Source organism: Aquila chrysaetos, chromosome 17, assembly GCF_900496995.4.
Source record: "Aquila chrysaetos chrysaetos chromosome 17, bAquChr1.4, whole genome shotgun sequence".
Classification (NCBI taxonomy): Eukaryota; Metazoa; Chordata; class Aves; order Accipitriformes; family Accipitridae; genus Aquila; species Aquila chrysaetos.
The window spans coordinates 419,846-447,682 of record NC_044020.1 but is presented as its reverse complement, the minus strand read 5'-3'; the positions used below and the strand labels follow the sequence as shown (position 1 = coordinate 447,682).

The window sequence follows — 27,837 nt, the reverse complement described above, 5'->3', positions numbered from 1 at the left end:
GCCGCAGGCAGGCACACACGCAGTCAGTTTTTGGGAAGGCAGGATTTCGGCTCTTGGCCCTCTTTGGAGCCGATGGGCCCGCAATGCAAGCACTGAAGGTGCTGGGGAGCCAGCCCTGAGCCCCTGTGAGGGGGTCCTGCACCCCATACCGTCCTGCCCCCATCCCTCTGGTGTGGGGCTGATCCCCTCTAGTTTAGTCCCCCAAAACCCCTCCTCAGGGGGACAGCCAGCTACAGGCACGTGGGGACAGCGGGCCTGAAGCAGGGAGGGAGACAGCCGACACGCCGTGACCCTCTGCGGGTGCTGTGACCCTCCGTGGGTGCCATGATCCTCGGGGGGGTGCCGCGACCCTCTGTGGGGCCTCTGGGCTGCAGCGGGAGCGGAGGCGAGGGGCCGGCTGCGGCCCCGGCACAACCACCCTGCTTTTTGTCATGGCTGCTGCCGGACTCAGACTAGAGGAGGCTCTTGTGGAGGGACCGTTGCCAGGAGCGGGGTCTCTGTGCCGGGCTGGGAGCACTGTGGCCTTCGGGCAAGGGGAAATGTCCTGAATTTTTCACTGCAGAGCCAGGTCTGTCTGGGCGGGGGTGGGGGGGGGTGGGGGTGGCAATGGGCACGTTTTGTTTTTCTGGAATAAAATTGACTTTTTTCTTTTTTTTTTTTTTTTTTTACGTAAAAGAAGCCTGGCTCTTGCTCCTGTTCCTGGGGGGAACGGGCGTCGGGTCTGGCCCCTCAGGAGGCGAGGGTCCGTGGGGAGCTGCGGGGGGATGGACACAAACCCCTTCCTCTGGCCTCCACCGCCGCCCTCCGCCCGGCCTTTCCCCCCACCTCGGCCGGCCTGGGGGCCCGGGGCTGCCGGCTGTGCCCCTGCCGCCCTTGCTGGAGCGGGTGGGGGAGCCGCCAGCACTCCGCCCGCTCCCACGCGTGTCCGCCGGCCCCGCCCCCCCGCTATGCATATTCTAATCAGGAGGGCGGGGGAGCGCGGGGCGGGGCGGCCTATGCTAATCGCAGCTGCTGATCGCTGACGCGCCATCACACCACGCGCCGCCGCGGCCGCCGATTGGTCGGGGGCGACCTGGTCTCATTGACAACAAACCGCGGGGGGCGCGCGCGCCGCCGCCGTGGCGGCGGGCGGGGCGTGCCGGGGCGGGGGGGTGGGCGGGGCCGCCGGCCGGCCGGGGCGGCCCAAGATGGCGCGGGGTCGGCGGCGCTCGCCGGTAGCCTCCGCTTGAGCGGCCGGGGCGGCGGCGGGGTTCATGCGCCGGTGTGCCCGGCCGCGGCGGGCCCCTGCGCGATGGAGGGCGGCGAGCTGGGCGTGGAGAACATGGAGAGCCTGACCGAGCTGGGCGACGAGCTCACCCTGGGCGACATCGACGGTGGGTGCCGGGGAAAAGGGGGGGGGGGGAAGGCGGCGCGCGTGGGCTCCCCCACGCGGGGTGGTGGGGGGCTCTCCTGCCTCCCCGCGTGTCCGCGAGGGTCCGGGGCTGCTGGTGCCGCCCGGGGCGGGGGGGGGGGGTAGGGTGCGTGGGTGGGGTGGTTCTCGGGTCTCGGTGCGTGGGGGGCCGCACCGCCTTGCCCCGCCGCGTGGGGTGCGCGTCCCACGCGGTGTGGGCTTCCAGCGCGCGGGAGCCCCCCGTCCCGCGTGGGTAGAGGCGGCGGCGGGGGGGGGGGGGGGGCGGCAGCCGCTGGCCAGCCCCGCCTGGGGAGGGCTGCCGTGGGGCTGAGCCACGCCGGGGCGGTCACCGCGAGGAGCCCCCGGGGGGGGGGGTGTCCGAGCCCCCGCAGCCGCCGGGCCCTTCCTCCCACCCGTGGCCGCTGCCGGCGCGGGGCGGGGGGGGGCTGGAGAAAGTAGCGGCCTGGCCTCTCTGCGCGGGCTGGGGGGGCTGCCGGGGCTCCCCTCGCGTGTCCCCGGGGCTACCTGCCGGGGGGGGGGGCCGTGCCGCCGAGGCCTCCTCCGCCGAAAGGCTCCAACCGCTTCAGCTTCCCCCCCCCCCCCCCCCGTGTCATCCTAAAACTTCACCGCATCGAGGCCAGAGCTCAGACCCACGAGAAAATCCCCGTTTTCCACCCAAGTGCAGCAAAAGGAAGCACCTGCGTGCGACACTGCCTTTAGTGCTTCCCAAACAGCTCCTGAAAAAGCCTTTAAAAATATGATTTCTGGATGAGCTCTGCTGTCGGCTGGTGACGGGGACCTGGCTGGGCTGCCCCGCTCTGCTCGGCTGTAATCCCGAACAGGGCTCGGCTCTGGGGGGTGATGCCTAAAGTGTTCTTGTTTAGCAGCTGGGGGATAAAATTAAACGAGTGCTTTTAAGCTTATAATTGCGATTGATTTGCAGTGTACCTAGGAGCAAAATTTATAGCCCCCTTTTGTTTTTTTTCTTTATCGCATGTAAAAGAAGACTATACCTTATGTGAATGTAAGGGGCTTAGCTATTCCTCATAAAGCTGCCGGTGCAAATCGAAGGTGATGTTTGCTCTTGTTTTGGCACCTCGTAATGATTTCTCAGGATCCGTACGGAAACAGAGATGAATCCCGATGAACCTGGAGCCAGCTCTGAACTGCAGTGTGCCCGGGGAAGTGTGATTCAGAGCGATGAGTAACTTTGGAGAAAGAGCTTCACCTTCCTCCCCAGCTCTTGGTCTGGATTTTCTGGCGGAGGGGAGAGCGTACGACAACCCTGCTTTTGTTGTGCTCTGACATGGGTTCAGCTCAGGGTTGGAAGTTCTGCAAGGGTTTTGGTTTGGTTTCAAAGTCATCTTGTTGGCAGGTCTCGGCGTTCCTCTCCCGTTCAGGCTGAGGGACCCTCACTGCCGGCTGCACGGCTTCGGCGGTGGAGGAGGGACAATGCCGGTCGGTCAGGCAGGTGTGGCGACTGCTCTGGGATGTTGGCATTCACCGGGGTCGTGCTCCAGGTGGGGGGGTCCCGGCACTGAGCCGAAGGCTTCTGGTTCTGCCTCCTGCCCTGGCGCAAGCTCCTCCGCTGGACGCGGGCACCTTCCTGCTAGCGGGGTGCCGCTGGATAACGCCGGAGAGCGAGGCCTGAGTCGGTCGTGGACGCGAAGCAGGTCTGGGTTTGGGGCAGAGGGGTTGTTTCCGTCAAGGTTGGGATCTCCACTGCTTTCCGTTCCTCAAAGCACGGCGTCTCCAGGAGCGTGCGGCAGAGCCGAGCCACCGCCTGGGAGAGGCAGCCAAAGCCCAGCCCTTGCCTCTCGGCCAGGTATTCGGGCGCTGGGCGCGTGAGAACAGCAGAAGTTGTCGGTGGGCTCGGTTTTGTAATACCTCCTTTGTGTTGGTTAGCCTTGGGTTGGGCTGGGATGGTTTTTTGCAGAAACATCTTGCTCTGCGTTAGGGGCCGAGAATGCTTCGGCGCAGAGGGTGTGGGTGATCTGGCAGTGATGTGTTTAGCACCCATAGCTGTCCTCCAAAAGCACCCGAGCTTCCTAACAGTTAGTGTGGACACTCACTCTGTTCTCTGTGTGGGTAAAGATGTTTTAAAAGGCAGAGGTTTGGATTTTGGATGTTGCTGTCTCTCCTGCTTTTTATTTTTCTTGTGTTGCTACTAGGAAAGCTCTTGGGCACTTTAAAAGAGGTGGGTTGGATCCCCTGGCAGTCTAATTCTTTAAAATTAATCTTTAGACCTTTTGCGTTTAGTCAAAGTTATGTCTGTGATAAAGATGTGATTTAACTTGTGAGAGCAAGAGTGGGTTTTTTTAATAAGATATTAAATCTGCGGTGTTGAACACAATGTTCTTTAAAACACAGTACTTGAAATTTGGCTCTCGCACTGGAATTTACTCTTCCAGAGCAAATCGTGTCCGATTTATGTTTATTGCAGTAGTGCTGATAGTGAAATAGCAGTGCCATCAAATGAAAAGTTTGAGAAGTACGTAGTTGGATTATCAAGTTTATCACATTGAGGGTTATTTGCGATGGTCTTAGCTGCGGTCGGTTGGAGGGTGAAAAGCTGCTTAATGTCCATCTAGATGTTATGCAGAAGTGTTAATCTTTAAACAGCCCTCCTTGCTCCGGTAATGTTTTGTGAAAGTTTACTGAGGCATTGCATAAAAAAAAACTTTCATTCTTCTAGTTAAAATTGGAGACAAAGGTTTGGTCCGGCCGGTCCCGGAGGGCAGCTGCCACTCCGTGCCGAGGGAACTGCGTGTCCCCACTTAGTGTCAGGTTGTAAATAGGTCAGGAGGACACATCTCCTCCATCCAACAGACTCGAGCTCTGAAGAGCAATGGTCGTGGGCAATGCTTAAATGTGTATAAGGATGCGGAGTGATTGCTGTCGGAGGGGAAGAAGAGTAGTATTGTAGAAATATAGAAATATGGCAAAACATTTGTTGAGGGAGCAAGAAGCTTGGGGGATGATCCCTTTGCTCTGTCTCAGGAGTGTCAGACAGATTAATGGGATAATGTGTGTGGGTAGCATTTTGGAGAAGCAAATTAATAGCCCTCTTATTGCTGGGACAATTTCCACGGAAACATTTTGTGAAAAGTTTACTTCTTTGAACCCCCTTCATAAACCACAGCAGCAACGTCCTTCAGGTTTGTGGACGAGAAAGCTCCTGGTGTAAGGGGCCCTTTGCCGTATTTTTTCCTATAAATCAGAAATCTATTTTCTACTTTCTAAACCCAGATTTATTATTTAGTTATAAACTCTCTGTTATGTTTGTGGGTCCCCTCCCTTTCTTCCTACTTTCAGAAAGCTGTGGAAGAGCCAGAGCAGCACGGGCAGATCCTGGGGTGGGGAAGGATGTCTGACTCCTCATGCCACCGCCCACACACAGACCAGGGGAAGCGTTCAGGTAGCTTAGGATGCATAATTGCATTAAGTTGGATTAGATGGAAGAGGAAGCTTCACTTATGAACAATGATCTCTTGGTTGTGAAATTTTTTCCTCTGTGAGGGAGAGCTATAGCGTTGCGGTAGGAGCCTCGTGATGTGGGCTGATAAAATCCTGGAGAAGGTGGGATGGAGAGAAACTGCTGTGCAGTGATTGCAGGCAGGGGATAAATAGGCGAAAAAACAGCAGCAAAAAGTTATTCTGGTGGTTTAAGCCCATGCATGGATTTCTCCTACTACAGTTCTATAAAGTGTTGTTTCCCCTAGTGTTTTTTCCCCAATTTCCAGTACGTTTGAAAATACAGCAAAGTTAAAGTGAATGCTTATCCCATTTCTTCATTTTCCAGATAACTCAGTGGGGCAGGAGGGATAGGGGGCTTGAAAGCACCCTAGAAGTTGGGTGGGAGAACGGTTAGTGCTGGAATTGCGGAGGTGCTTGGTTTCTTCCTTCTGCAAGGACTAGACTGAAGCAGTGATGGAACAAGACTCTAATGTTTTAGATGTATTGGAGATGGCTTTAAGTTCTAGTCTGCGCTCGGACCCTGTAGCCTGGGAAAGTGTTGTCGGAGAGTCCTGCCTTTCCCCTGAACAGCGGCAGCAGTGCCCCACTGCTGGCCACCTCTTGGTTTCTCTCTGGAGGTGTTAGGTTGGTGTGGTATGTTCTCTGGAGGTTTTGAAGGACCCAGAGCTCCCTTCTGTGCACGCACACCGTTCTTCGATCCTGACTTAACGGCGGGCCTCAAAGTGCCCGGGCAATAAAGCGGCATTGAACGCGTTTTCCTCTGTTTTACAGAGATGCTGCAGTTCGTCAGTAACCAGGCGGGAGACTTTCCGGATCTGTTTTCGGATCACCTGTGTGGCACCTTCCAGGGCAGCGGCAGCGGTGGCGGCAGCAGTGGGACCCTGGAGCCGCAGTTGCAGCGGCCGTACAGCCAGGTGCAGCTCCAGCCCTTCCCGCCGCCCGCCGCGTCCCCCCAGCTCCAGAGCCTGCCGGTCAAAGGGGCGCAGGCAGCACCGCCGGCCCCTCCGCGGTCGGCCCCGCTCCTTCAGCCCCGGCCCCCGCTCCAGCCGCAGCTCCAGCAGCAGGCCGTGATGATTACGCCGACGTTCAGCTCTGCTCCCCAGACCAGGATTATCCAGCAGCCGGTGATCTACCAGAACGCAGCCACGAGTTTCCAAGGTAGCGGTTGGGGTGCTCGGGCTACGGGTGTGCCTGGTGCGGTCGCCGTTTTGGGGTGCTCGGGCTACGGGTGTGCCTGGTGCGGTTGCCGTTTTGGGGTGCTCGGGCTACGGGTGTGCCTGGTGCGGTTGCCGTTTTGGGGTGCTCGGGCTACGGGTGTGCCTGGTGCGGTCGCCGTTTTGGGGTGCTCGGGCTACGGGTGTGCCTGGTGCGGTCGCCGTTTTGGGGTGCTCGGGCTACGGGTGTGCCTGGTGCTGTTGCCGTTTTGGGGTGCTCGGGCTACGGGTGTGCCTGGTGCGGTTGCCGTTTTGGGGTGCTCGGGCTATGGGTGTGCCTGGCGAGATCACCGTTTTGGGGTGCTCGGGCTATGGGTGTGCCTGGTGCACTCCCAATAAATGGTGTCGGTGTTCAAACTCCAAAAGCATCCTCAGCCACAACAAGCCTGACAATCCTTTTCTTACGGTGCTGCCTGTGTGGCGTCCCTTCTGCCTACGTTGCTTTGGAGTTGGGGGAGCATGAGAAACCATCATAAATGAAATCTTAAGTCTTTTTGTGTGACTTCCAGCAATACTTGTCGTCTTGCTGCTCTCCTCTGTTATGGCCTTCTCTCCTACGGCTCTTAGGAGGCTTGAGAAAAACATGTCTAAAAAAATGGTTGTTGGCAACCCTGTCCTCCCACTGATGGGTGCAGGAGGCAGATCCAGCCCTGAAGCTCCAGTCTGTCCCACGTGGCAGTCCGGAATGAAGGTGCCTTTTAACTACCAAACTCTTGAGTTTGTGTTGAGCAGAGACACTTCTAGGGATATTTAATGATGACTGGATCTTCCTTTGTGAATGCCAGTTGTCTTGATCCTCTTCAGTAGGTGTTGATTCCTTACATGATAGATAGGATCCTAGGGCCCACCATGCTCAACAGGAGTGGGCAGGTGCTGATTGGGTGTCCTGCGTAATGTCGCTGAAGTCATGAGTCCTGTGCTATCAGACCAAAGGTTTTTGACTTTGTTCTCTTAGCTGATCCTCTGTGCCTCCTGGAAAGCTGCTATTCTAGGTGCAGTGTCCTCTTGCATGAGGCACCAAAGGAGCTGGAATCTTCCCAACGTGTGGGATGTGTTAGATGAACACTGCCTACTGAGAAGCTCTGGGAAGGAGTCAAGCTAGGAGCATCTGCAGGCTCCAGAATGGAGACCTGCGTCTCTGGACTATTCCTGACATCTCTTCTGCTTTTCAGTTCTCCAGCCTCAAGTCCAGAGCCTGGTGACGTCCTCCCAGGTTCAGCCGGTTACCATTCAGCAGCAAGTGCAGACTGTGCAGGCCCAGCGAGTGCTGACGCAGGCTGCCAACGGCACCATCCAGACATTAACACCAGCCACGGTCCAGACGGTTGCTGCACCACAGGTCCAGCAAGTTCCGGTAAGTAAAAATGTGGAGTGATCCAGGGATCCGGCAGAAGAAGAAATTGCTTTTGAGGGTCTGGTCTCCTGGCTTGCCAGGGGAAAGGCAAGTCTTCCTTGAGAGGTATTTCTAGCCAAGCCGTGTTCCAGAAGCTTTTTACTTCATGGAAGTCATGTGTGAGTCCCTGTTGTGAGCCGTGATGTGACTTCAAGTAGTGGGCAATGTTCAGAAACAGTTTTCACTAAAACACCTGCATAACTAAGCTTGGTCTGAAATATTTTTGTAACTTGGTGCTGCCAAACTGGATTTGAAACCTTACTTGAACAAGCTTGCTTTGACTTTTGCCTGCTTCTTTGCAAGTCCACCATCTCTACCATGTCTTGTAAGGGCCAGCTGATACTGGAATGTTTTCTTCCAATTCTTCTGTCACAGTTTCTTTGATCTTTTTCCTGCTACAGTGTCATGTGATTTTGTTTTAAAACATACACAAGAGTGAAAGTCTTGTGTGTCTTTGTATTATATAAAAATGTTTATGGCTAGGGGACTCTCTCAATATGACAAGGTTGCTCTGGTTCAGTTGTACTGTGCCATCTGTAGTGCTCTCTGAGAGTCAACAAGGTATTTCAAAAAATAAGAGCAAGCTGTGTTATGGCAAAATAACTTACAGTTGGTTTTGATCTGCTTGATATTCATGGTACAGATCCTTGTGGTGAAATTGGAGGGGGGGAAGCTACTACAGGTATCTGCCAAAGCAGGCTGTCCTAGCCATGTTAGACTCTGAGTACTCAACCAGTTAATGGAGCGAGCTAATTATAGGTGTAATTGGAGAGGGGAAGGGAGCTTTTCCATCAGCTCTTTTGTGTTTTGACATACTCGTTTAGCTCTGGTGACTGATTTGGAAACCAACATCCTGGTGGTTCCTCTGCTCCCCTCCCTCCAGTGCTGTTCAGACTGTCTCATGGTCAGAGTTTGCATCCGGGGCCGACAAAAACCATCCAGGTGATGCAGGGCACAAGGTGAAAGAAATACTCACCCTGCTCTTTTGCCATCAACTGAGATGTAAAGTTACAACTATGTCATCGCTTATGTCTGGCTACTGAGATCGGCAGAGAAATATGTGCCTGCTCTCCCCTTCACCTGTAACTCTCTTCCACCTAGGTTCTGGTCCAGCCTCAGATCATAAAAACGGACTCCCTTGTCTTGACTACCCTGAAAGCGGACGGTAATCCTGTTATGGCCGCAGTACAGAACCCAGCGCTGACAGCACTTGCTGCTCCCATTCAGACCACAGCTCTGCAGGTACCACACGGATGACATTCTTCCTTCCCGCTCCTCACTGACGTCCTTTCCTCTTAACCCGAGGAAGAGATTTGGGCTTTAGTATTCTGCAGTGGTGCGAACGGGAGGGGGTTTGAGGGCTGCTCTAGACACGTCCGCAGTGAGTAATGCCCTGTTTCTGCCAAGGCTAAACACACAGATTGTACTTTTTTGGCAGCCTCCCATGGCCAGTAAGCAAAGACCAAGGGCATGTTTCTGTTTACCTTTTTTTGGTATTACAAGGAGAGGAATATGACCTAAAAATTCCATCCAGTTTTTAACCTTTGGAAGGTACTTGAAACTGAAAGCTAGCTCACTCAGAATACCTGTGGAACTTTCTTTTCCCCCTCAGTAGTGTCTAATAGCAGTATGTTGAATGTGAAAACTAATTAAGCTACTTTTCGGGGGGCATTTGCAGTGAGGATTCAGTACACGGATTGGAGGTGGCAGCTGTGCTTCATGGGCTCCACTTCTTATCAACTCTGAGAAACTTGTGGCCCCAAAGACGTGTTTATTACGATCTTGTACATTCTGAACAGATATCTCTGTTCAGATATTTACTGGGGGAGATAAACTTGCAAGTCGGGACTTAAGTTTTGACTTCTTTTACATAGCATGGTAGGCTTCTTACGTACTTGTTAGCAGCCAGGTTAGTTGAATATTTTAGCCTGCTTGCTTTTAGGTGACCTTTTCACACAGAGGTGAGGTTTATGTGATTGTGTCCGTCTGAGACGCAATCCGTAAAGCATTTTGAATACATTGAAAATAGGTGAAAATTAGCCAAGGGAAGGTGTAGGACTTAAATTCACTTATTTGTCAAGTTCCAGCTTGAAATGAAACTAAATTAGTTTCTAATATCCCAATTAGAAGACTATTTCAGAGTTGAAATTGTTCCTGAACTTGCTCACGGCTAGTTTATTCTCATTTATGCTAGCCTGTCTTTTGACAGAAATAACTCTTCCTCTCCATAACCACTTCTCTGATCCTTGGGGTACTTCAGAGAACATGTGTACCCTTCTTATTCTTGTTTTGCTGGGTTAAGCAGTCTAAGCTTTCTTTACTCCCACTGTCCTAGAAGCCCCTCTGTGCAACTGTTCTGTGGGATTCATCATCTTTTATCGCAGAGTAGGTACTGCTTTAATTTGGTGTAGGTGGTCTGTCCTAAATCTAGATGTCCAAGTTGGAGCATTTCACGCCAGTGTATATCACTCATTGCCTTAGTTCCTCATCTTAAGGCATTTTTATAGCTTATGGAGCTATTTTTTTCCATTTAATCGAATTCAGATCAACTGCATTGCTCAAGCCAAGGTTTGTTTTTTCCATAGTTGGGTCCTTTCTAACATTGCCATTACCAGTTTGGAAGCAGCATTGCCTGTTGCTGATGTGATGACTTTATTTGTCCACAGAAAAGGTGGATTTGGACACTTGGGGCATAAGGATTGTAGGAGCAAGGAGGAGCCTTGGTCCGTTCCTCTATTTAGTGGATGAACAGATCATGGTATTGGCGGAAGAGTGTTGGTGCTCTTGGAGAACAAGAGATGTTCTTACTCCACGGTGACCAGTGTGGGAGGCAGAGTGGCAGATTCTTCCTGTGCTGCTGTGCCAATGCTCGTGCCAGCTAAGGAAGACGGGAGGAACTGGCATATCTTCTTTTCTGACCTGTACAAACTTCTCCTGATGCTTTTTTTGTTTATTCCTTTTTCTTTTACCATCATAAACCTTATCTAAATTGGCTGATTGCTCGTGACGCTTGTTACGCACGGTCTTTGTAGACCCTTGTTGGGAGCAATGGGACCATTTTGACCACAATGCCAGTGATGGTGGGACAAGAAAAGGTGCCTATCAAACAAGTTCCTGGGGGTGTCAAGCAACCAGAACCACCTAAAGAAGGAGAGAGAAGAACAACTCACAACATCATTGAAAAGCGTTACCGGTCATCCATAAATGACAAGATCATTGAGCTGAAGGACCTTGTCATGGGGACAGATGCCAAGGTAAAGATGTGGAATAAGAGCAAATATAGCATCATAAACACTTTCTCTTCAGGTGCTTGTTGCTCTACCAAATGAATTAGTTGGGTACATACGACTGTTAGTAGTATGCATGTGTGTATTGGCTTAAGACTGGTGAGAAACACTTGTGCGATGGAAAGCTTGATAATTGTACTCAGGAAGGGTCACCTGTAAGATGTTTATTTTACTATGCTAGTGGTACTGTTTCTTGAAAATAAGCTATACCTTATGCGTTTGTTCTTAGGTCTAACTTAAATAGGCCCTCTAGGTAGAATATCCAAGGGGATGTTTTGATAACTGCCAAACCAGAGCTTGCTTAATTTAAGTTTCCTCTTCCATGTGACTGCAGGAGGGATGAGGGTTTACAGAGCTTTCCAATTTGTTTCCTTTAGATACTGAGTTGTAAAAACTCCTGCTTTCTCAAGTATTAGAAGCTTTCTCGCACCATGTGTTCAGGGTTGTCCTATTCACTTTGCCTCATGCTGGCAGAGCAGGGAGTAGTATTCTTGATACCTTGCATGGTCTGTACAAATACGTGCACTAGTGAAGTCACGTCCTATTGCTGGGTGGAATTGGAAGCTTACATGTGCAGTGGCTTCATAGTACTTTGGGCTTGTGTTTACAAGCTAAACTTGTCTGCTGCTGCTGGAAGCAAGTGTTTTCATGGGGATGGCCAAGGGAGTGAGGCAAGGAGAGAACCACTTATCTAGGAATTAAACAGTGAATGATGGTTAACAGACAGCAGCTTGTTCCATCCCAGAAGAGAGCCACTTCATTTCAAAACTATGGTACTTTCAAAGGACTATTTCTGGCTGAAACCCAGATGTGAACTCTGTTGTAATTTGGATGTTATTCTGTTTCCCTTGTACTATTTTTATAAGATCTTTGAGAGACACCAGTCCTTGTGTGTCTTTCAAAGTCTGATACCTTGCCCACAGAGCATGCCCCACTATTAGTGTCTTTGGAGCTGCTGAGTGGTCCTTTACACACTTTTCTTTCTGCTGCTGCACGATACAATGGGTTGTGGTATCCCTACAAGCAGGAGTGACCCTTTGACACTCTTCAAACAAACTGCTTTCTGTATGTCTTAATTCCTCGCAGATGCACAAGTCTGGAGTCCTGAGGAAAGCCATTGATTACATTAAATACCTGCAGCAGGCCAATCATAAACTGAGGCAGGAGAACATGGTTCTGAAGCTGGCTAACCAAAAAAACAGTAAGTTGTGGAGGCTGTGCGGCAGGGGGGAGGCAGTCAGCAGGAACGTAGGATGCCTCTTGCAGTTTGTTATCCTTGACAGAGGTAGGTAACATGCACGTGGCATCGATAGTGGCCAGTGTTACTGCAGGTGACAGAGCCAACCTGAGCGACACTGGCAGGGTGCAGGATCGAGAAGCATGTACATAGTGCACTCTGATTTTTTGCAGAGCTGTTGAAGGGCATTGACCTAAGCAGTCTGGTTGACAACGATGTGGATCTGAAGATAGATGACTTCAACCAGAACGTGCTGCTGATGTCTCCTCCAGCCTCTGACTCAGGATCCCAGGCTGGCTTCTCTCCCTATTCCATTGATTCAGAGCCAGGAAGCCCACTCCTTGATGATGCAAAGGTATTTGTGACTTCAGTTGTCAAATTGAAGGCATCTGTTTCAGGGGTACGTAAGGGCCAGAATTTAAATTCTCCTAATTCTCAAGAGTGGAACCCGCGGATGTCTGGCAAGCAGGTCCGTAGGGGTCGCAGATCCTTTGTAAGGATGAGGAAGGTGCATGGGTGTGTTGTGTTTTTTTCTTAATACAGCTCAGGAAGTAGTCTCAATAGTTTATCTGAGCCATACCCCAGCTGCTAGAAGAACTGTATGTAGCCTTCACCCCCTGTAGAGTCTCTGTGGACTTACAGTGAATGTTTATGACCCAAAGAGCCCCTGGCTTTCCAGGGATATGCATGTCCAGTGAATAAAGCAGGAGAACTTGGAAACAGATGATGACATCAGCTGTGATTAATGAGACAGTAAGTAACCACAGCAACAGAAGGCTGTTAGCTGTCTTTGGCTGACAGGTTTGTTCTGTGGATATCACAGAAGAAGTGGGTCTTCTGGGAGATCCTCAAAAGAGTAAGGGCAGCAAAGGTTAATCCTAGCATAAACCAGGAATCCAGTTAATGATAACTGAAATGACTGGGAACAGAAGGAAGGTGGAGGCACTCAAATACTTCAGCCTTATCTTACTAAGCTAGGGAAAGCTTCACTGGCGTTCTTGCTGATCTTGATCTTAAAAGCAAATTTTAAAATGTGTTCTGTTTCTCCTTCCCTACACCTCCCTTGGCAGAAAGTGGTTTTATTCTACAGAATGGTAAGCAGGTTTTTTTTTCTCCTCTTACTTTTCTCTCCACTTCTCTTCCTTTTAAAGGTTAAAGATGAGCCTGACTCTCCTCCTGTGGCCCTTGGTATGGTGGATCGCTCTCGAATACTCCTCTGTGCTCTCACGTTCCTTTGCCTTTCCTTCAATCCTCTGACATCCCTCCTGGATGCCCGAGGAACGCCGGAGTCTGACAGCCTGGTGCGCCACGGCTCTGGCAGGAACGTGCTGACCATTGAGTCAGGTAACAACTAGAGTAGTTTGGACCACAGAAAGTGGCCAGGCTTACACATGGTCTCCCTAAAAACCATCTCTATCTGTGGCTGCTGCAGGTCACAAGGTGGACTGTGGGTGTGATTCAGTAGGATGGTTTTGTGTGTTCAGGGAGTTGTACAACCTTTGTTTAATGGTTGGGGAGGGGTAGTAACTGCAGGGCTGGGCATGGAAGGAGAGCCAGGCGAGAGTGCTTGGACACGGTTCCAGTTTACATCCACATCCAGCATTCTTGCGCAAAACCAGCTGTTGCTCAGCGTGGTGAGGTAGAGGGGGCACCCGTTTGTAGCCCAGCAGCCTGAGCTCTCGGGATAGACCCTTGAAAAGGAGTTCAGAGTAAGGGGCGTCCTCCTGTCCTCACCAGTCTTAGAGGCATGGTCACTTTATATTTGTTTTTAAGGTAACTGATTTTTGTAACTTAGTAATAAATAATAGGTGAAGAGTTACTTCAGAAACACTGTTGCTGTAGGGTCTTGCAACTGGCTTGTTCAATACACTTATTCCATAATATTTACAGTTTAGAGTACAGCAGCTTAGGGGAGGGCAGGGCATTCTGTAGGCATGCTGTCATTTCCGTGACTGGTAAATACGCTTCCTCGGAGTTGCTTTGTGACCAGAAAATGACACTGAAGTAATGAGTGTACCCATGGGTGTATCCGATAGAAAAATCAGAATACAAGGTACTCAATGAAAACTAAGTGCTGACTCGTATTTTTGTATAGATCAGTCTTGTAAAAATAACTATTTTGATTTAGTTGGGAATATTGTGGCTTGGAGTTTGGATGAAGAGCTGTTGATACAGGTGTTTCCTGATTAAAATTTAGTCTTTGCAAAAGTTGATACCACATGTGGCAAGCATAGCAAGACATATTTCTGGGTCTGTGCTCATCCTGTTGCTAGGCTTTTGGTGTCCAGATTAACTTTTAACTTTCCTTTTGGGATGTCCATCGCAGATGCGGGTAGCTGGTTCGGCTGGATGATGCCCACGCTGATCCTGTGGCTCGTGAATGGAGTGATTGTACTGAGTGTGTTCGTAAAGCTCCTTGTGCATGGAGAGCCAGTGACCCGTCTGCACTCAAGGTCATCGGTCACGTTCTGGAGGCATCGCAAGCAAGCGGACCTGGATTTGGCACGGGTAAAGTTGACTTGTTGTTTTGCATCAAATGCGTCTTCTGGGGAGGGATGCGGCCTAGTGAGGCAGTGGCTTGGCACTTGCAAGAGCATGGTATCACTCGAGCGGATTATCCTGTCTGATTTCAGAGAAGGCGGTGCTAGGTTGTCTTGAGTGGATTGCCCTCCTCCCTCAGCCTAAATTAGTGACGCATGAACGTCAGCATTGGAAGAGGCTCTTAACTTCTGTCCTTGTTCCTTGCTGCTGCATCTTGTAGCAATCTCTGGCAGCAAGGTCTTGGGTTTTGTCCATAATCTGGCCTCTGCTGTGTCTGTCTGTCTGCTGTCCTCCAGCCTCTTGGAAGTCTTCTCCATTGTTGAGGCAGCATTTGGCTTTTGATATGGGGACTCTGAAACTTCCAGGTTGTTTGAGAAGGCAGGAAGCTCCTTTCGCCTAGTGCCGATGTCTTGCAGGCAGTGCAGGATCAGAGCCATGTGTGCAAAGAGACGTGTAGGGCCAGATTTGAAGCTGGTGTAAATTGTCTTCGTGTTTACTGGGACTGTGTTGACTTCCCTCAGCTAAAGATCTTGTCCTAGCTTGCACGTCAGTTTGTCTTCCTCCCAATGCCAAGGAGATCCCAAAGTGTCTCTGTGATGGTGCTTTTGGTCGTCGAACCTTTTGTCATGTTATTTGCAGGGGGATTTTGCTGCAGCTGCGTCAAACCTGCAGACTTGCCTGTCAGTACTCGGCCGAGCGCTGCCGACTTCCCGCCTGGACTTGGCCTGCAGCCTGTCCTGGAACGTGATCCGCTATAGCCTGCAGAAGCTGGCACTGGTGCGGTGGCTGCTGAAGAGGACTTCTCACCAGTGGCGGGCAAGGGAGGCCACTGCAGGCTTTGAGGACGAGGCCAAGACCAGCGCTCGGGATGCAGCTCTAGCATATCATAAGCTCCATCAGCTCCACATAACAGGTAGGAGCTGAGGTGGCAGATCTGCTGTCCTTGTTTTGCCAAATGAGGAGGCTCAGGGCCAATCCTGGGGGATACAGGCAGAGCACTACAGCCTCCCTCCTCTGGGAGGGCTGCTGTTGGGAATGAGCCTGACAAATTCCAGGAGCCACTTACTAAAACACAACAGGTTCATGCAATAAAGTTAAAAAATTCTGTAAGAATGACCAAAGCAACAGCAGTGCCTTGAGTAACGTGTTCCTGAGTCTGCAGAGGTGGCTGAGAGTCTGTCCCAAGGAGCCGTTGATTGAGTGCAGTCCCTTTTTGCTGCTGTTAAGGGCTTGTTTCATCCCTATCACTTGGGAACGTGATGTGGAAGCAGGGGCTGGGGTTAATTGCTGGAAGAATTTAAATTTCTGAATCTGTGTAGAGTGCAGATTGCCACTTGGTGTTGATATGCTTTGAAAACCTGGGTGTGTGCACATGTACTGAGGAAGTGCTTGAATGTTCCTTGTGAACGGTTGTTTTTGCCGTTTCCTTGGCAAGCCAATTTGCAATGTTAATAGGCTCTGAGCACATCAGAAATCCAAGCTCAACTTCCTTCTGCCTAATCATGCTGTGTGAATTGCAGCCATGCCACCAGGGATAAGTACTTGTCCTTAATATTATCTGTGTAGGTACAGGTGTGGACTGCAAAGGAGTTTAGTTTTAAGATGGTGATGAATATAGCAAGACAAAATTTGCTGATGACTTTATCCTAACTGGTTTAGCTACACAGGGCTTTCTCACAGAAGCGAAGCTGTGGATGCCAACCTTGGTATCTGTGGAGGGAACGCTCGGTTATGGTTGTTCTGTTGTCTGAATACAAAGTAGGCATACGATGTTGTAAACTCACGTCAGCAGGTTCTCATTGTCTCTTTAGGATAGCAGCCCTGCAAATCACGGTAGTGGTTTAGTAGCTGGTACTACTGCATTAAAAGTTGAACACTTTTCCTTTCCCTCCTGGTGCAGGTAAACTTCCCTCCAGCTCAGCTTACTCAGGCTTGCACATGGCCCTGTGTGCAGTGAATCTGGCCGAGTGCGCAGAAGAAAAGATCCCACCCAGCACAATGGCAGAAATCCACCTGACGGCTGCGGTTGGCTTGAAAACCCGCTGTGGAGGCAAGCTTGGCTTCCTAGCGGTGAGTTGTCTCCTCTCCTATCACACCTCCAAGCAGAGCTCTAGGAAGACCTGCAAGCTGGCATTGCCGTAGCTCAGGGCATCTGCTAGCACTACGATTACACTGTGGCCTGCAATTATGATATGAGCTGTAATTATGATATGACCGTTGTCCTCAGTGGTGTGTCTCTTTCCCTGGATGCTGTTCTCAATCTTAGCCTCTCCTTTCCCCAGAGCTACTTTCTAAGCCAGGCTCAAAGCCTGTGCAGCTCAGAGCGGAGCGCCATTCCTGACTCGTTGCGTTGGCTGTGCCACCCCCTGGGACAGAAGTTTTTTGTGGAGCGAAGCTGGACGGTGAAGTCTGCTGCGAAGGAGAGCCTGTACTGCACCCAAAGAAACCCCGGTGAGAGCCACATGTGTCCTGAGTGCTTGGAAGTCTGTGCACCTCTGGGACAAAAGCAGGTGTCTTGTTTGAGAGTGTGCTCTTGTATGGGTGCCCTGCTTGTGGTCTTGATGGGCGAGAGGGGCTGTGGAGCTAAGAAACGTCTCCTCAGCCTGCAGGAGCTGGTTCTGTTCCCTTTGGATACTGTGCTGTGTCATCCTGCTTGTGTCTTTATATGCTGGAACACAACCTGGATGTGGCCCTGAATGTCAGGGGTGACTTTGGGGTGACCAAGGTTTATCCTGCTTAGAGCAGTGTCATCACCGTTTTGCTGAGTGGCTGAAGTGCCAGAGGGATGTTTGGCCAAGGGCTGCAGCTTTATAAATGGATTAAAGGATTAAAAAAGCCCTCAAAACTTAGTCTTTAGAACTTATTTAGAACTTAGAATTAATTCCTCAAGAATTTCCCTCTGTTGTTCTTCCTCTTGCTCCTGCAATTTGATTCTTCTTTTTGGTTGTATTGGGAGGTGGCTATCACAGTATGCAAGTGAAATGGTTTGGTTTTTTTCTTCCTCTCTAGCGGATCCTATTGCACAAGTTCATCAAGCGTTTTGTGAGAACCTACTAGAGCGAGCAGTGGATTCACTCATGAAGCCTCAGACCAGGAAAGAGATAGTGGGACAAGAGGAGGAGGAGCCATGGTAAGCTTGTGTGCTGCGTTGGGAACTGCTCACTGCAGCTGCAGGCTCTGAGGCAGAGCTCATAACTGTTGACTGAGCGCTCTGGGGCAAATTGAGTGGTTAGTCCTTATTAAAGACTTGAAATGACAACGTTAAGTCTGACCACCGCAGCTTATTAGAAGGGCGAGCTCTGCCTCTTCATGTTAAAACCTCTGAAGTCACAGGTGAACCCAGGTGTGGTAAGGATTTCTGGTGTTGGCTGGCATAGTACTGGTTGATTCCTGGACTGGATGGATGGCACTTTCTCTGCTGTGACAAAGTTTAATGTTCAGGAGCACTAAAAGTAGCATGCACCTACCACTTCTATAGACCAGAACATATGTTCAGGGCCCTGAGAGCGTGAAGGTCTGGCATGTCAGAGAGTGACCGCACCAGCTCGCTACCTTGTGTGTGAGTATTCTCCTGAAGTGCCGCATTTACCAGCAGTGAAAAATCAAACTGACGTGTGGCAAGAGGGTGAGAGATGATGTCAGCCAAAATTGTCATTGCCTCTAAGCTCTGTGACCAAATGAAAGGGACTGATAGGTGGGAGTCGGAGCAGCTTTTTGTACTCACCCATGCCCAGCTCTTTCCTGGACTCCACAAGAAGTGGACCCCCAGCCTTTGCCAGCAATTCTGCACTGTTTCTAGTTGATCTCCACATGTGCTGGTGCCAGGCAAAAGGTACATAAATATATGGGAAGCTCTGTAAGGATCCTGTCCCCAAAAAGTGTGGGTAAAAACCTCAAGTGGGAAGGTAACCCAGTTTCCCTACCTGTGTAGGGGAAATATTGCATGTTCAGCCTTTTTTTTTTTTTTTCAATCTCGTGTCTGTTTTCTAGCATCGTTGCAGAGAATGAGCAGCAGTTCCATCTAATTGCTTGCACAATACAAAAATGCTTGTGATCAGATGCTGCTGTTGATGAGAGAAGGTAGCAGGATTTGTGTAAGGTGGACTGTCAGTATACTTGTGGGAGTCCTGTCTCCTCATGGGAAGGATTAGCTTGAGTAATAGAGCAAGCCTTTTTGTCCCCCTCTAGGGGTAGGAGCTCAAGATCTTCCTCTGTAGCATGTCCCAGGAAATTAGATCATTGCTGCACATGTGACTTTCTCTGACCAATGCTATGAACGTGTTGTCACTTGTATTCATGCATATTTGCATATATGCAAATAGTCACTTGCACCAGTGTAGTTCAGCCTCTTTTGGAGGCAGTGATTGAAAAAGAGCCTGTCATCAACTTGTAATGTATGTCATGTCCAGCATCTCTGTAGTTGAGCTGAGACTCCCAGGTCGTCTCTAGTTCTGTGCTGGTCTCCTTGCATGGGGAGATGTGAGGCTGCTCCTCCCTGAGCATCTGTCTGTGCGCTTCCACTCTCGGGGCCGTCTCTTCAGTCCGGCAGAGTTGTGTTACTTGTAGAGCTTGAACTTACTGCTGGCTTAAGGGGTCAATGTTGTTTAAAAATGCCTTGTGACTGATGAGAAATGCCTTCAGGCTTTGGTATCTCCTGTTTGACAGCATAGTGAAGGTCTGCCTTACTTCTTGTTTCAGTGAGTTCTCCGGTGCCATGGAGTACCTGAAATTGCTCAACTCTTTCTTGGACTCGATGGGGAGCGGAGCCCCACCCTTTGCCAGCAATTCTGTACTCAAGTCTGCCCTGGGTAAGTCTGCAGAACCGAAGCTCTCCCAGCTGCAGGAACTACTGCTGATATGAGTTCTCTCTCTCCCCACCACCTCTCAAACTGCAGGCAAGGAGAAATGCAGTCGTTGGAGCGAGACTCGATTGCTGAGCAGCAGCACACCACAATGTGGTACAGCAGCTCAGACTGGAAGAGGGTGGTTGGGAAGGCTTGTAAATTTGGCTGTGTATCATAATGCTGCGTGCCCAGGTGGGACTGCTGTTGTTTATATTGCCGGGCACATTCCAAGCTGAACCCCATGCCCTCACCTGAGAGCTTCCTCCTGGCAATGCAAAGCAAGAGGAAGGGTGTAGCGTATAAACAAGCATAGCAGTGTTGCAGTTGAGGTACAGGAAGGTTTTTTCCACTTAATTACCTATTGTACCAAATACAGGTTGACCTCAATTTCACAGCAGCTGTCACATATTCCTCAATCTCCAGAGACCTGAAGCCCCTGCTGTAGGCAAGCTCTAGGCATATATTGGGAGGCGCTTGGTTTGGTCCCTTGGTGTATATTTAGTGGGACAACGAGAGCTGTAGACTCCCTCTGAGCGGTGTGCTCATCTGGGCTTGGGTGGTAGCAGGCTGCTGGAGCATTCATCTTGCTTGGTGTTGGTACAGGCAGCACCTGGCAGCTGACCGGACTGCTGCTGGAGTTTTAGACACAGACTAACTGTGCTGTACCTAAAATGTGTAGAGCAAACATAGAAGGAAAACTAGATATTTCTTTTTCTAGGGATTATGTTTTGTTATAAAGGGAAGTCTATACTTGGGTCAATATTGTCATGAAATTTAAAAGCAGGTCAGAGTAGCAGAGCATATGTCCTTTGGCCCTAGGTAGGCTTTGGGAAGTTTTTGAGGGGATGTAAAGTGATGAAGAAAATTACATAGGTAACCTGATTTACTGGCTTGATGGTGATTAGTGTCAAGGCACAGTGTATACGAGTGGAGTTGTTATTTTGGGGTGGTGAGTGGAGATCCTTGTTGAGAAGGAAGTCAACAGATTTCTAGACAAGTAGATGGGGTAAGTTCCTGTTGACAAAATACAAACTCGGCATCCAAAATTCTGCTTGCAGTCAGATGTAGGGGGTTTGCCTGCTGCCAAGTTCCTTTGTGTTCCTACAGCACATTTCAGCATTTACCTGGATGGCTGCGTTCCCGTGGGATCAGTTTGGGCTTGTTAGCATTGATCTCAGCGGAAGGCACTGGCAAGGGCATGTGACACCTGCTCGCTTCTCTGAGGGGGAAGGAGCCGGGTGTCCTCTCCTGGGCTGCAGCTTATGATTCTGTTTCACAGGCCCTGATGTGGTGTGCAGATGGTGGTCAGCAGCGGTGGCTATGGCGATCGGTTGGCTCAGAGGGGACGACACGGCTGTGAGGTCACATTTTGCAGAAGTGGAGCGCATGCCAAAATCCCTGGAGATGTCAGAGTGCGTAGGCCTTGTATGACTTTCACGTACTTGCTCCTTCTAAACGGGGGTGGCTCTTCCCCTAACGCTGTCCTGTAGGGCTACCCCGACCTGTGCTTTGGAGTCGTATGCCTCTTGTGCTCTGGGACACAAAAACATGACGTGTGAATGTGCTCAGCGGTTCATGTGTAGGTCAAGGCTTGCAGGCTGATATTAGAGCTGTGGACTGGAAGTGTCAGAATTGCTTGTTTAGAGATGTCTTCTGGCTTTGTTCTAATTGCACAGCCTCCCGCCTTCCAAAATCAAACAATACTCACGCACTGACGGAAAGGCTGGTGTCATCATCTTGGTTCTTATGCACTAAAGCATCTTTGCCAGTTTCCTTCCATTTCTCTGTGCAGTCTGTGTAGGTGAGGAACAATTTCCATCTTTTTTCTGTCTAAGAAATGACAATATCTCTGCTCTTGAAGATGGGAGGGTGAAAGCTGATGCTGGTTGCTGCTTGAGCTCAGCTCCTGGGGCTGCCCTGTGGCAGCATGACATGGTACTGCTCGAAAGCAGCGCGCTCTTTCTCTTTCAGGAATGCCCTAGTGAAAGCCACCTTCTACGTCTGTAAAGCCATGCAGGCCTCACTGTCTGGGAAGGCAGATGGACAGCAGAGCTCCCTGGGTCACTGTGAGAGGGCCAGCAGTCACTTATGGAACAGCCTCAACATGAGCAGTGGCGTCTCCAGCACTGTCCTCAGCAATGTAAGAGCTATAAGCCCCAGGATAACACATGGTCTGTCTTGGTTGTAAGGTTGGTCTTGCTGCAGGTATATCACTTCCTCCTTGTATCTGCATTCTCCATCCAGCCTCTGTCTCATGGGAGCAGAGGGGAAACTTCCTCTCTTTCCTTGCAAAGGGCATTAACATCTTTCTGCCTCTGCTGTCTGGAGGAGCAGAGCTGCAAGTACAACATCGTTTCCCTGGGCATGATCTCAGATAGCTGAGCTCTCGCTCCTCTCCTGCCAGTAGCTGTCACCCCCTTCTGGTGCTTTGACCACTTCAAATTTGGCCCATGGAAAGCATCCATCTCCATCCTCCAAAGAAAGTTGCTGACACCTGTAAAGCAGGACATCATTAAGTCGAGTCTGCTCTGTTTCAGGCAGCACTCATGAGTGTTTGAACCCTCTACTGCAGAAGTGGGACTGCCATGCTATTCCTGAGTTTGTATGGGGCTTGTTTCTCTTCTTTCCAGGATTGCCTAGAGCTGGAGCTTCCCTTCACAGTGTATGGGACACTGTTCTGGTCCCTTCTGTTGCTCCTGGGTGGCAGCTGTCGTGCATTGTAGTTGCATTGCATGTTGTGGCAGTAACTGTGCAATGTTTCTGCAGTGCAGTACAGAGGCACTCGCCGCTTCGCCAGTGCGGGTAGGGTCTGCTAAGAACAGCCAGGACAGCGAGTGGTGCTGGGGGGCAGCAGCAAATGGGGAGAAGGGATTTGGGCAGCTGCTGTGGGCTGTATCAGGGCTGCCTTTTTTTTTTTGCCTTTTTTCTTTTTTTTTTTTTTTTTTTTTTCCTCCTCTGCAGGTAGCAAGGCTGTCTTTGCTCTTTCCCATTAGTTAGTATCGTCGTTTGGGCAGGAAAGCCTTTGCAGAAAGCTGGGGCATTGCTGGTGCGATATCGCCTTGGCACGCCTTGTCTGGAGTGGGGTCGGTGTCAGCCTTTGGAGATACCATCCCTCCTGGAGGGGACAGCCTGGCACTTGTTCCTTAGGCTAGACTTCTCGGTGCCGAGCCCCAGAGATGCTTCTTGGGCAAAAGGCAAAGTCCTGTGCCTTTTGGTGTGTCATGGTGGGGCGACTTGGCTGGGAGGGCCAGGGGTGCTGCAGCCGTCCTACCGTGGGCCATGTCAGCAGCTGCGTAGCAAATGACCTGTTACTCACCTGATGGGTTGTGTTAATTGGCATGTGTGCCTGGGCCCCCTGGCTCTTGCAGATGATCCAGCTGCTGGCCTGTGACTTGCTGCTCTCTCTCCGCACCAGCCTGTGGCAGAAGCAGGCGAACGCCAGCCAGGCCCTGGGTGAGACCTACCACGCCTCGGCCCCCGAGCTGACAGGCTTCCAGCGAGACCTCGGCAGCCTGCGCAAGCTGGCCCATGGCTTCAGGCCCGCCTATCGCAAGGTGACGGCTTGCATCCTTTGCCTGCTTCAGCTTAGCTATAGCCCTTCCTGGGGGGCAACAGGGAAGCAGCCCTTGGAAACATGGGGTGTGCATGGGCTTGAGCAGTTTGGACACCTGGGGTGGGATGGTCTGCCACCAGCGACCTCCATACTTTCTCTTGGTGGGTGATAAGGGGGCTCCCGTGGGACCCCGGTGTGTGTGGGGAGGTGCCCGCTTTAGTTTCTGCCTAGAAAACCATCAGCAGGGGTGTATTGCCAAGCAAATACTATGGTGTCCTGTCCTTTAATGTGGCTTCAGACCTGGTCAGTCCCTCCAGGGAGTGTGGAAGGAGGCTTCCTTGGCCATGTTGGCTCTGCAGGTAGCTGGGGGGTCAGACGCCTTCTGCACCTGTAGAGTACCAGGTGATTCTTTGGGGGGTTTCCCCCCTTCTGTTTAGACCATCTAGCTTTAAGCCTCTGTGGAGGAAGTGTAGTCTAATACTTGGACAAGAGAGTTGTCCTGGTATTGTCCAAACTCTGGATATCAAAGTTTGATGTTGTTGTCAGAGTGCTGCACTAGCAGCCTGGTGTGAGACGCCCACCTAGGCCACAGTGCCAGGGTTTGCTCTCCTGTTTTCCGCCCTGTTCCCTGCTCTCATTCTTCCCCCTTTCCAGGCCACTTAGTTACGTGTCAAAAGCTTTTTTCCCCCTTTTCGCAGTTGCCCTGACCTGCAAATTCCCCAGAGACAGGTGGGAAGATCAGGGAGAAGCAGGGAAGTGGGTCTCTGTTGTTGTCAAGCTGTCAGTGCTCCGCTCTTGACATGGCAGTGGCTGACGGATGACGCGAGTTCAGCCGCAGCGCGAGCCGTGCCAGCCCACCTCTCCCCGCTATCCCGCCTTCCCTTCCAGGTCTTCCTCCACGAGGCCACCGTGCGCCTGATGGCGGGTGCCAGCCCTACCCGCACCCACCAGCTGCTGGAGCACAGCTTGAGGCGACGCACCCCCCAGAGCAGCAAGCAAGGTGGGCTCTGGGGCCGCGGCAGCAACCCACTGCCTGTGGGGCTGGGAGGGGGCAGCACTCGGGCAAGGTGGGGGGGCATGGCTGCGATGCGCAGCGTCTTCCCCATGTCTGAGGCTCAGGATAACGAGCTCCCTGCGGCTCACGGCAATGCTTCTGCCGTGCTCTCTACAAGCCGGCTAATGTGAGCTGCCAACCCCTTGGCTGGAGGTGTCGGCGAACAGGCTAGAAAACATTCACTTTCATGCAGCCACGCATGCACAAAACTTGGCAAAGTTCAGGGCGGTCAGTGGACAGGCAGAAGCCAGGAATCCTAAAGGGGAGAGCCAAGAGACATGCTGCTGGTTATAAAATTCCTTGGGGGTTTAAGGAAATGGGCAGATGTGTGTGCCAGTGCTGGGATGAGCCCTAGGAAGTGAAGTGAAAGGGACTGTCTCTGTAGAAGACAGGATTGCCAGTCCCTGCCTGACTCCAGCTCAGACTGTTCTCCCCTGCCAGCCTAAAGCAGCTGCCTGGGGATCTGCAGGGAGCCCCTCAATCTTGGCACAGCTGGGGGATGCCAGCCAGGGATGCCTGTGCTACCTGGTGCCAGTCGAGGGCCTGCATGGCGGGGTTTTGTCATGCAGGTGGTAGCTTCACGGTGAGCTTTTTCCCTCCTCTTTGCATGTAGGTGAACTGGACACCCTGCCGGGCCAGAGGGAGCGAGCCACAGCCATCCTGTTGGCCTGCCGCCATCTCCCCCTCTCCTTCCTCTCCTCCCCAGGCCAGCGAGCGGTGCTGCTGGCTGAGGCCGCCCGCACCTTGGAGAAGGTCGGGGACAAGCGCTCCTGCAACGACTGCCAGCAGATGATTGTCAAGCTGAGCGGGGGCACGGCCATCGCTGCCTCCTAACGCCAGCGTGGGGCTGCCTCATTTAAAGGCAGCCTGGCTGACCGTCAGCCTAGACTTCCCTTCTGGAGCTTAAAAGGGGAAAAAAAAAAAAAAAAAAAAAAAAAAAAGTGCTAGGTTAGGGCCGTGCCGGTGGGATCGCGATGGGGTGGGAGAGGGAGGGAGGGTTTTGGTTGTGTTTTGGTTTTGTTTTTTTTTTTACCTTGCCCCAGGTTTAGCTTAATTAGCCCCCTTGCTTGTTCTCAGGCACTGCAGCAGGAATCTGTCTAGTTGTGGTTTTTGCGACCGTGCCCGGGGCTGTTGGGAAGCGCTGCCCTGACCTGGAGCCCCCATCCCTGCTAGGGGAGAAGCCCACAAGCCCAAGGCATAGAGAAGTGGCACACCCTGTGTCTGTCCTCAGGGGCCTCTTGTTCTCTTCCCAAACACCTCTGCGGAAAGGAACCTTTGGGGGGACAGAGGATCTGCTCAAGCCTTGCCCCATGGGGCTACTGGGCTCTGGGGCTGTTCCCGAGGTGAGGGGGAGGAAGGCACCAGCTTTCCTTGAGCTGTGTGTCAGGAAACCGAAGGCCCCTAGACCCAACTTACAGAGGTGCTCTGGGAGTATTACGTGGGGCCAATACTGCCCGGCAAATTTCTCTACGGTTTTTATACAGGTTTTTTTATAGGAGTGTTTGTGGCTTTACAAAAACATAGAGAACGATGCAGCAGATTTCCCTTTCTCTCCACTTTATGCGCCTCCTTTCTGTGATAGCTGCCTCTGGTTTTTGGCAGGGGGCTGGGTTTGTGGCAGCCTACAACAAGCGGAGCCTCATAGAAGGCCAGGGCATCCCTGGTCATCCGGTGCTGGGTGGCAGCAGAGGTGGACGTGCAGCACCCTGCACTCGGCGCGAAGGGTGAATGCTGCTCTGGTGCCTTGTTGTTGATGCAGAAACAATTTTTTAGAAACAGTTTTTTATTTTACTCAACTCCCAGTCCCAGAACTTGTCTTCAGGTGTTTCTCCTTCCCTTCTCCAACTGCTCAACAGCTCCTGAGCAGCTCCAGGGACTGGGAGGCACTGGTTCAGGGTGTGAGTCTCCCAGCTCTGTTACCATTGCTATTCAGAGCAGTTTGACTTGCAGGTGTTGAATTGCCTGTGACTTTTAAAGAGGGGGAGGCGGATTGGGGACAGGGAGGGAACAGTTTGCCCTCTTTCTCTCTGCCTTTCCTGTTGCATCTCTCCAAAGAAGTGCAAAGCAGTTGCCCCCTCATGCAAATGTGGAAACCAGCCCTTGGCAGGCGGGCATCACTGCTTCTCCCTGTGCATAACTGGCGTGTGCTCCGTGTCGGCAGCTAGAAGCATTTAGATAAGGGCAGCAGCCCAATCCTATCCTGTCCCAGTCAGGCCCTTGCAGCCTGACTCCCGCAAAATCAGAATTCAGGCTGTTTTGCAAGAAGCTTCTACATGTATCTGGCTTTGCAGAGGAGCATGGGAGCTTGAGCTCCTTCCAAAATGAGGGGAAAAAGATGGGGGCTTGTTGCCTCACTTTGCGTGGGGTCTTTTGGCATCTGGGAGGGGGATTTCATGTGCTGTGGGAATTGAACACAGTGCTAGTCCTGGAGTTGCCTGGCTTCAACAAGATGGAAACAGGGGCCAGGAGAAACCTGTCTCTCAGCAAAGCCCATTCCCAGCAGCCGTGGGCTATAGCTGCAAACAACAGCGTGGGGACCAGAAGATGCTTCCCTCTCTCCCCCGCTTTATTTGGGAAATAGCTGGTGCACACCCAGCCGCGATGGCCGGCAGCCTGTGCTGCTCGCCCCACTGGCAGGCAGGGGGGGGTCCCTTGCTTCCCGCTGCCAGTTGGAGGCGAGCTCATCCTCTGAGGATGCTCTTGCCTGTCTTCGATCAGCCTAGGGGATGCTCTGGTGGCAGCCACGTCTGCTTTGAGCAGGGATCCCAAGTGTGCAGAACAGCTCTTGGGTTTGGGGGGTTTGGATTGCCCATCCCAAGTTTCCGAGCTTATCGGGGATCCTATTTGGGGGGGGAGTGGGGGGGTGGTGGTGTGATCACACCCTCCTATTTTTTCTCCTCTTAAGTGGCTCTCACACTGTCTTCCTGCTCATGGGTTTTTCCTAAAACACAGAAACTCCTTACCTGTGACAACCTCAGAGTTATTTTGCGTTTCCCCAGATGTGCGTCGCGTCCAACGCGTGGGAAGTTTTGTGCTTTAGTAATTGGAAAAGGGAGATGCTGAGGCTTCACTTTGTCACTAACGGTGGACCAAGTCCTGGGGGATAGGCTGCAGGGAGTACAGGCTGGGCTGGGGGTGGGAGGCTGCTGGGCTGAAACCCTGGTAGCTAACGGCATCACCCACGGATGGTACTTCTCTCCCTTCCAGGGCAAGGGATCTTTGCCCTGTTTTTTTCTACACTGTTTATAAATTTGCTGCCCATCTGTCCCTACAACTTTTTTTATATGTGTGTGTATATACTGTAACTTTTTTTTGTTTGCGGGTTGGAGGAAATTGTTTTATGGATTATGTGAAGAAAGTCTATTTATCCCCATGGAGTTTGGAGTAGGGGTGCTTTGTGATACGAGGTGCAGCTGGTGGTGGGGAGGTTCCCCAGGGAACATATCTGCTGTCTGAAAACCCTGTTCCAGGGCTCCTGAGCATCTGTTACCTAATAAAGGCGAACGTTGCCACCACCTCCTGCCTGCCCTCTTTCTCAGCCCTCTCCATCCCACCCAGCAGCTGCTCTTACGCATAGGTGAGCCTGAAACGTCTTTTGGAGACATCCAACCCTGCAAGCGCCTCAGGAAGCTGTCAGTGCTTTGTCCAGATAACCTGGAAAATGGAGCTGTATGGCTGGTAATGGAAGATGGTACCTTGGTGGAGCGTGTGCGGTGTCTCTGTGCTCCTTTGGAAGCAACTCAAGGGGCTGATGGCTCAAGCAGAGCCAAGCGAGGCAGAGCTGGGCCAGAAGCCTGCAATTTTAGGAGCATCTATACGGGAGGAAAACTTTTACCCGACCTTGCTC

The 27,837-nt window shown here is 51.6% G+C and overlaps 1 protein-coding gene across 1 annotated transcript; it reads left to right on the top strand.

Moving 5' to 3' along the window:
* Nucleotides 1-1,170: 1,170 nt before the first annotated feature.
* Nucleotides 1,171-27,505, top strand: SREBF2 (sterol regulatory element binding transcription factor 2). The gene is made up of 19 exons (XM_030041096.2): nucleotides 1,171-1,373; nucleotides 5,639-6,025; nucleotides 7,254-7,435; nucleotides 8,576-8,716; nucleotides 10,507-10,728; nucleotides 11,848-11,962; nucleotides 12,172-12,353; nucleotides 13,150-13,342; nucleotides 14,325-14,506; nucleotides 15,179-15,452; nucleotides 16,440-16,609; nucleotides 16,822-16,990; nucleotides 17,549-17,669; nucleotides 19,238-19,347; nucleotides 20,663-20,795; nucleotides 21,355-21,523; nucleotides 22,752-22,937; nucleotides 23,825-23,936; nucleotides 24,604-27,505. Exons 1-19 carry the CDS (start codon nucleotides 1,292-1,294, stop codon nucleotides 24,822-24,824), a joined length of 3,351 nt encoding a protein of 1,116 aa, XP_029896956.1. The 5' UTR covers nucleotides 1,171-1,291; the 3' UTR covers nucleotides 24,825-27,505.
* The last annotated feature ends 332 nt before the right edge of the window (nucleotides 27,506-27,837 follow it).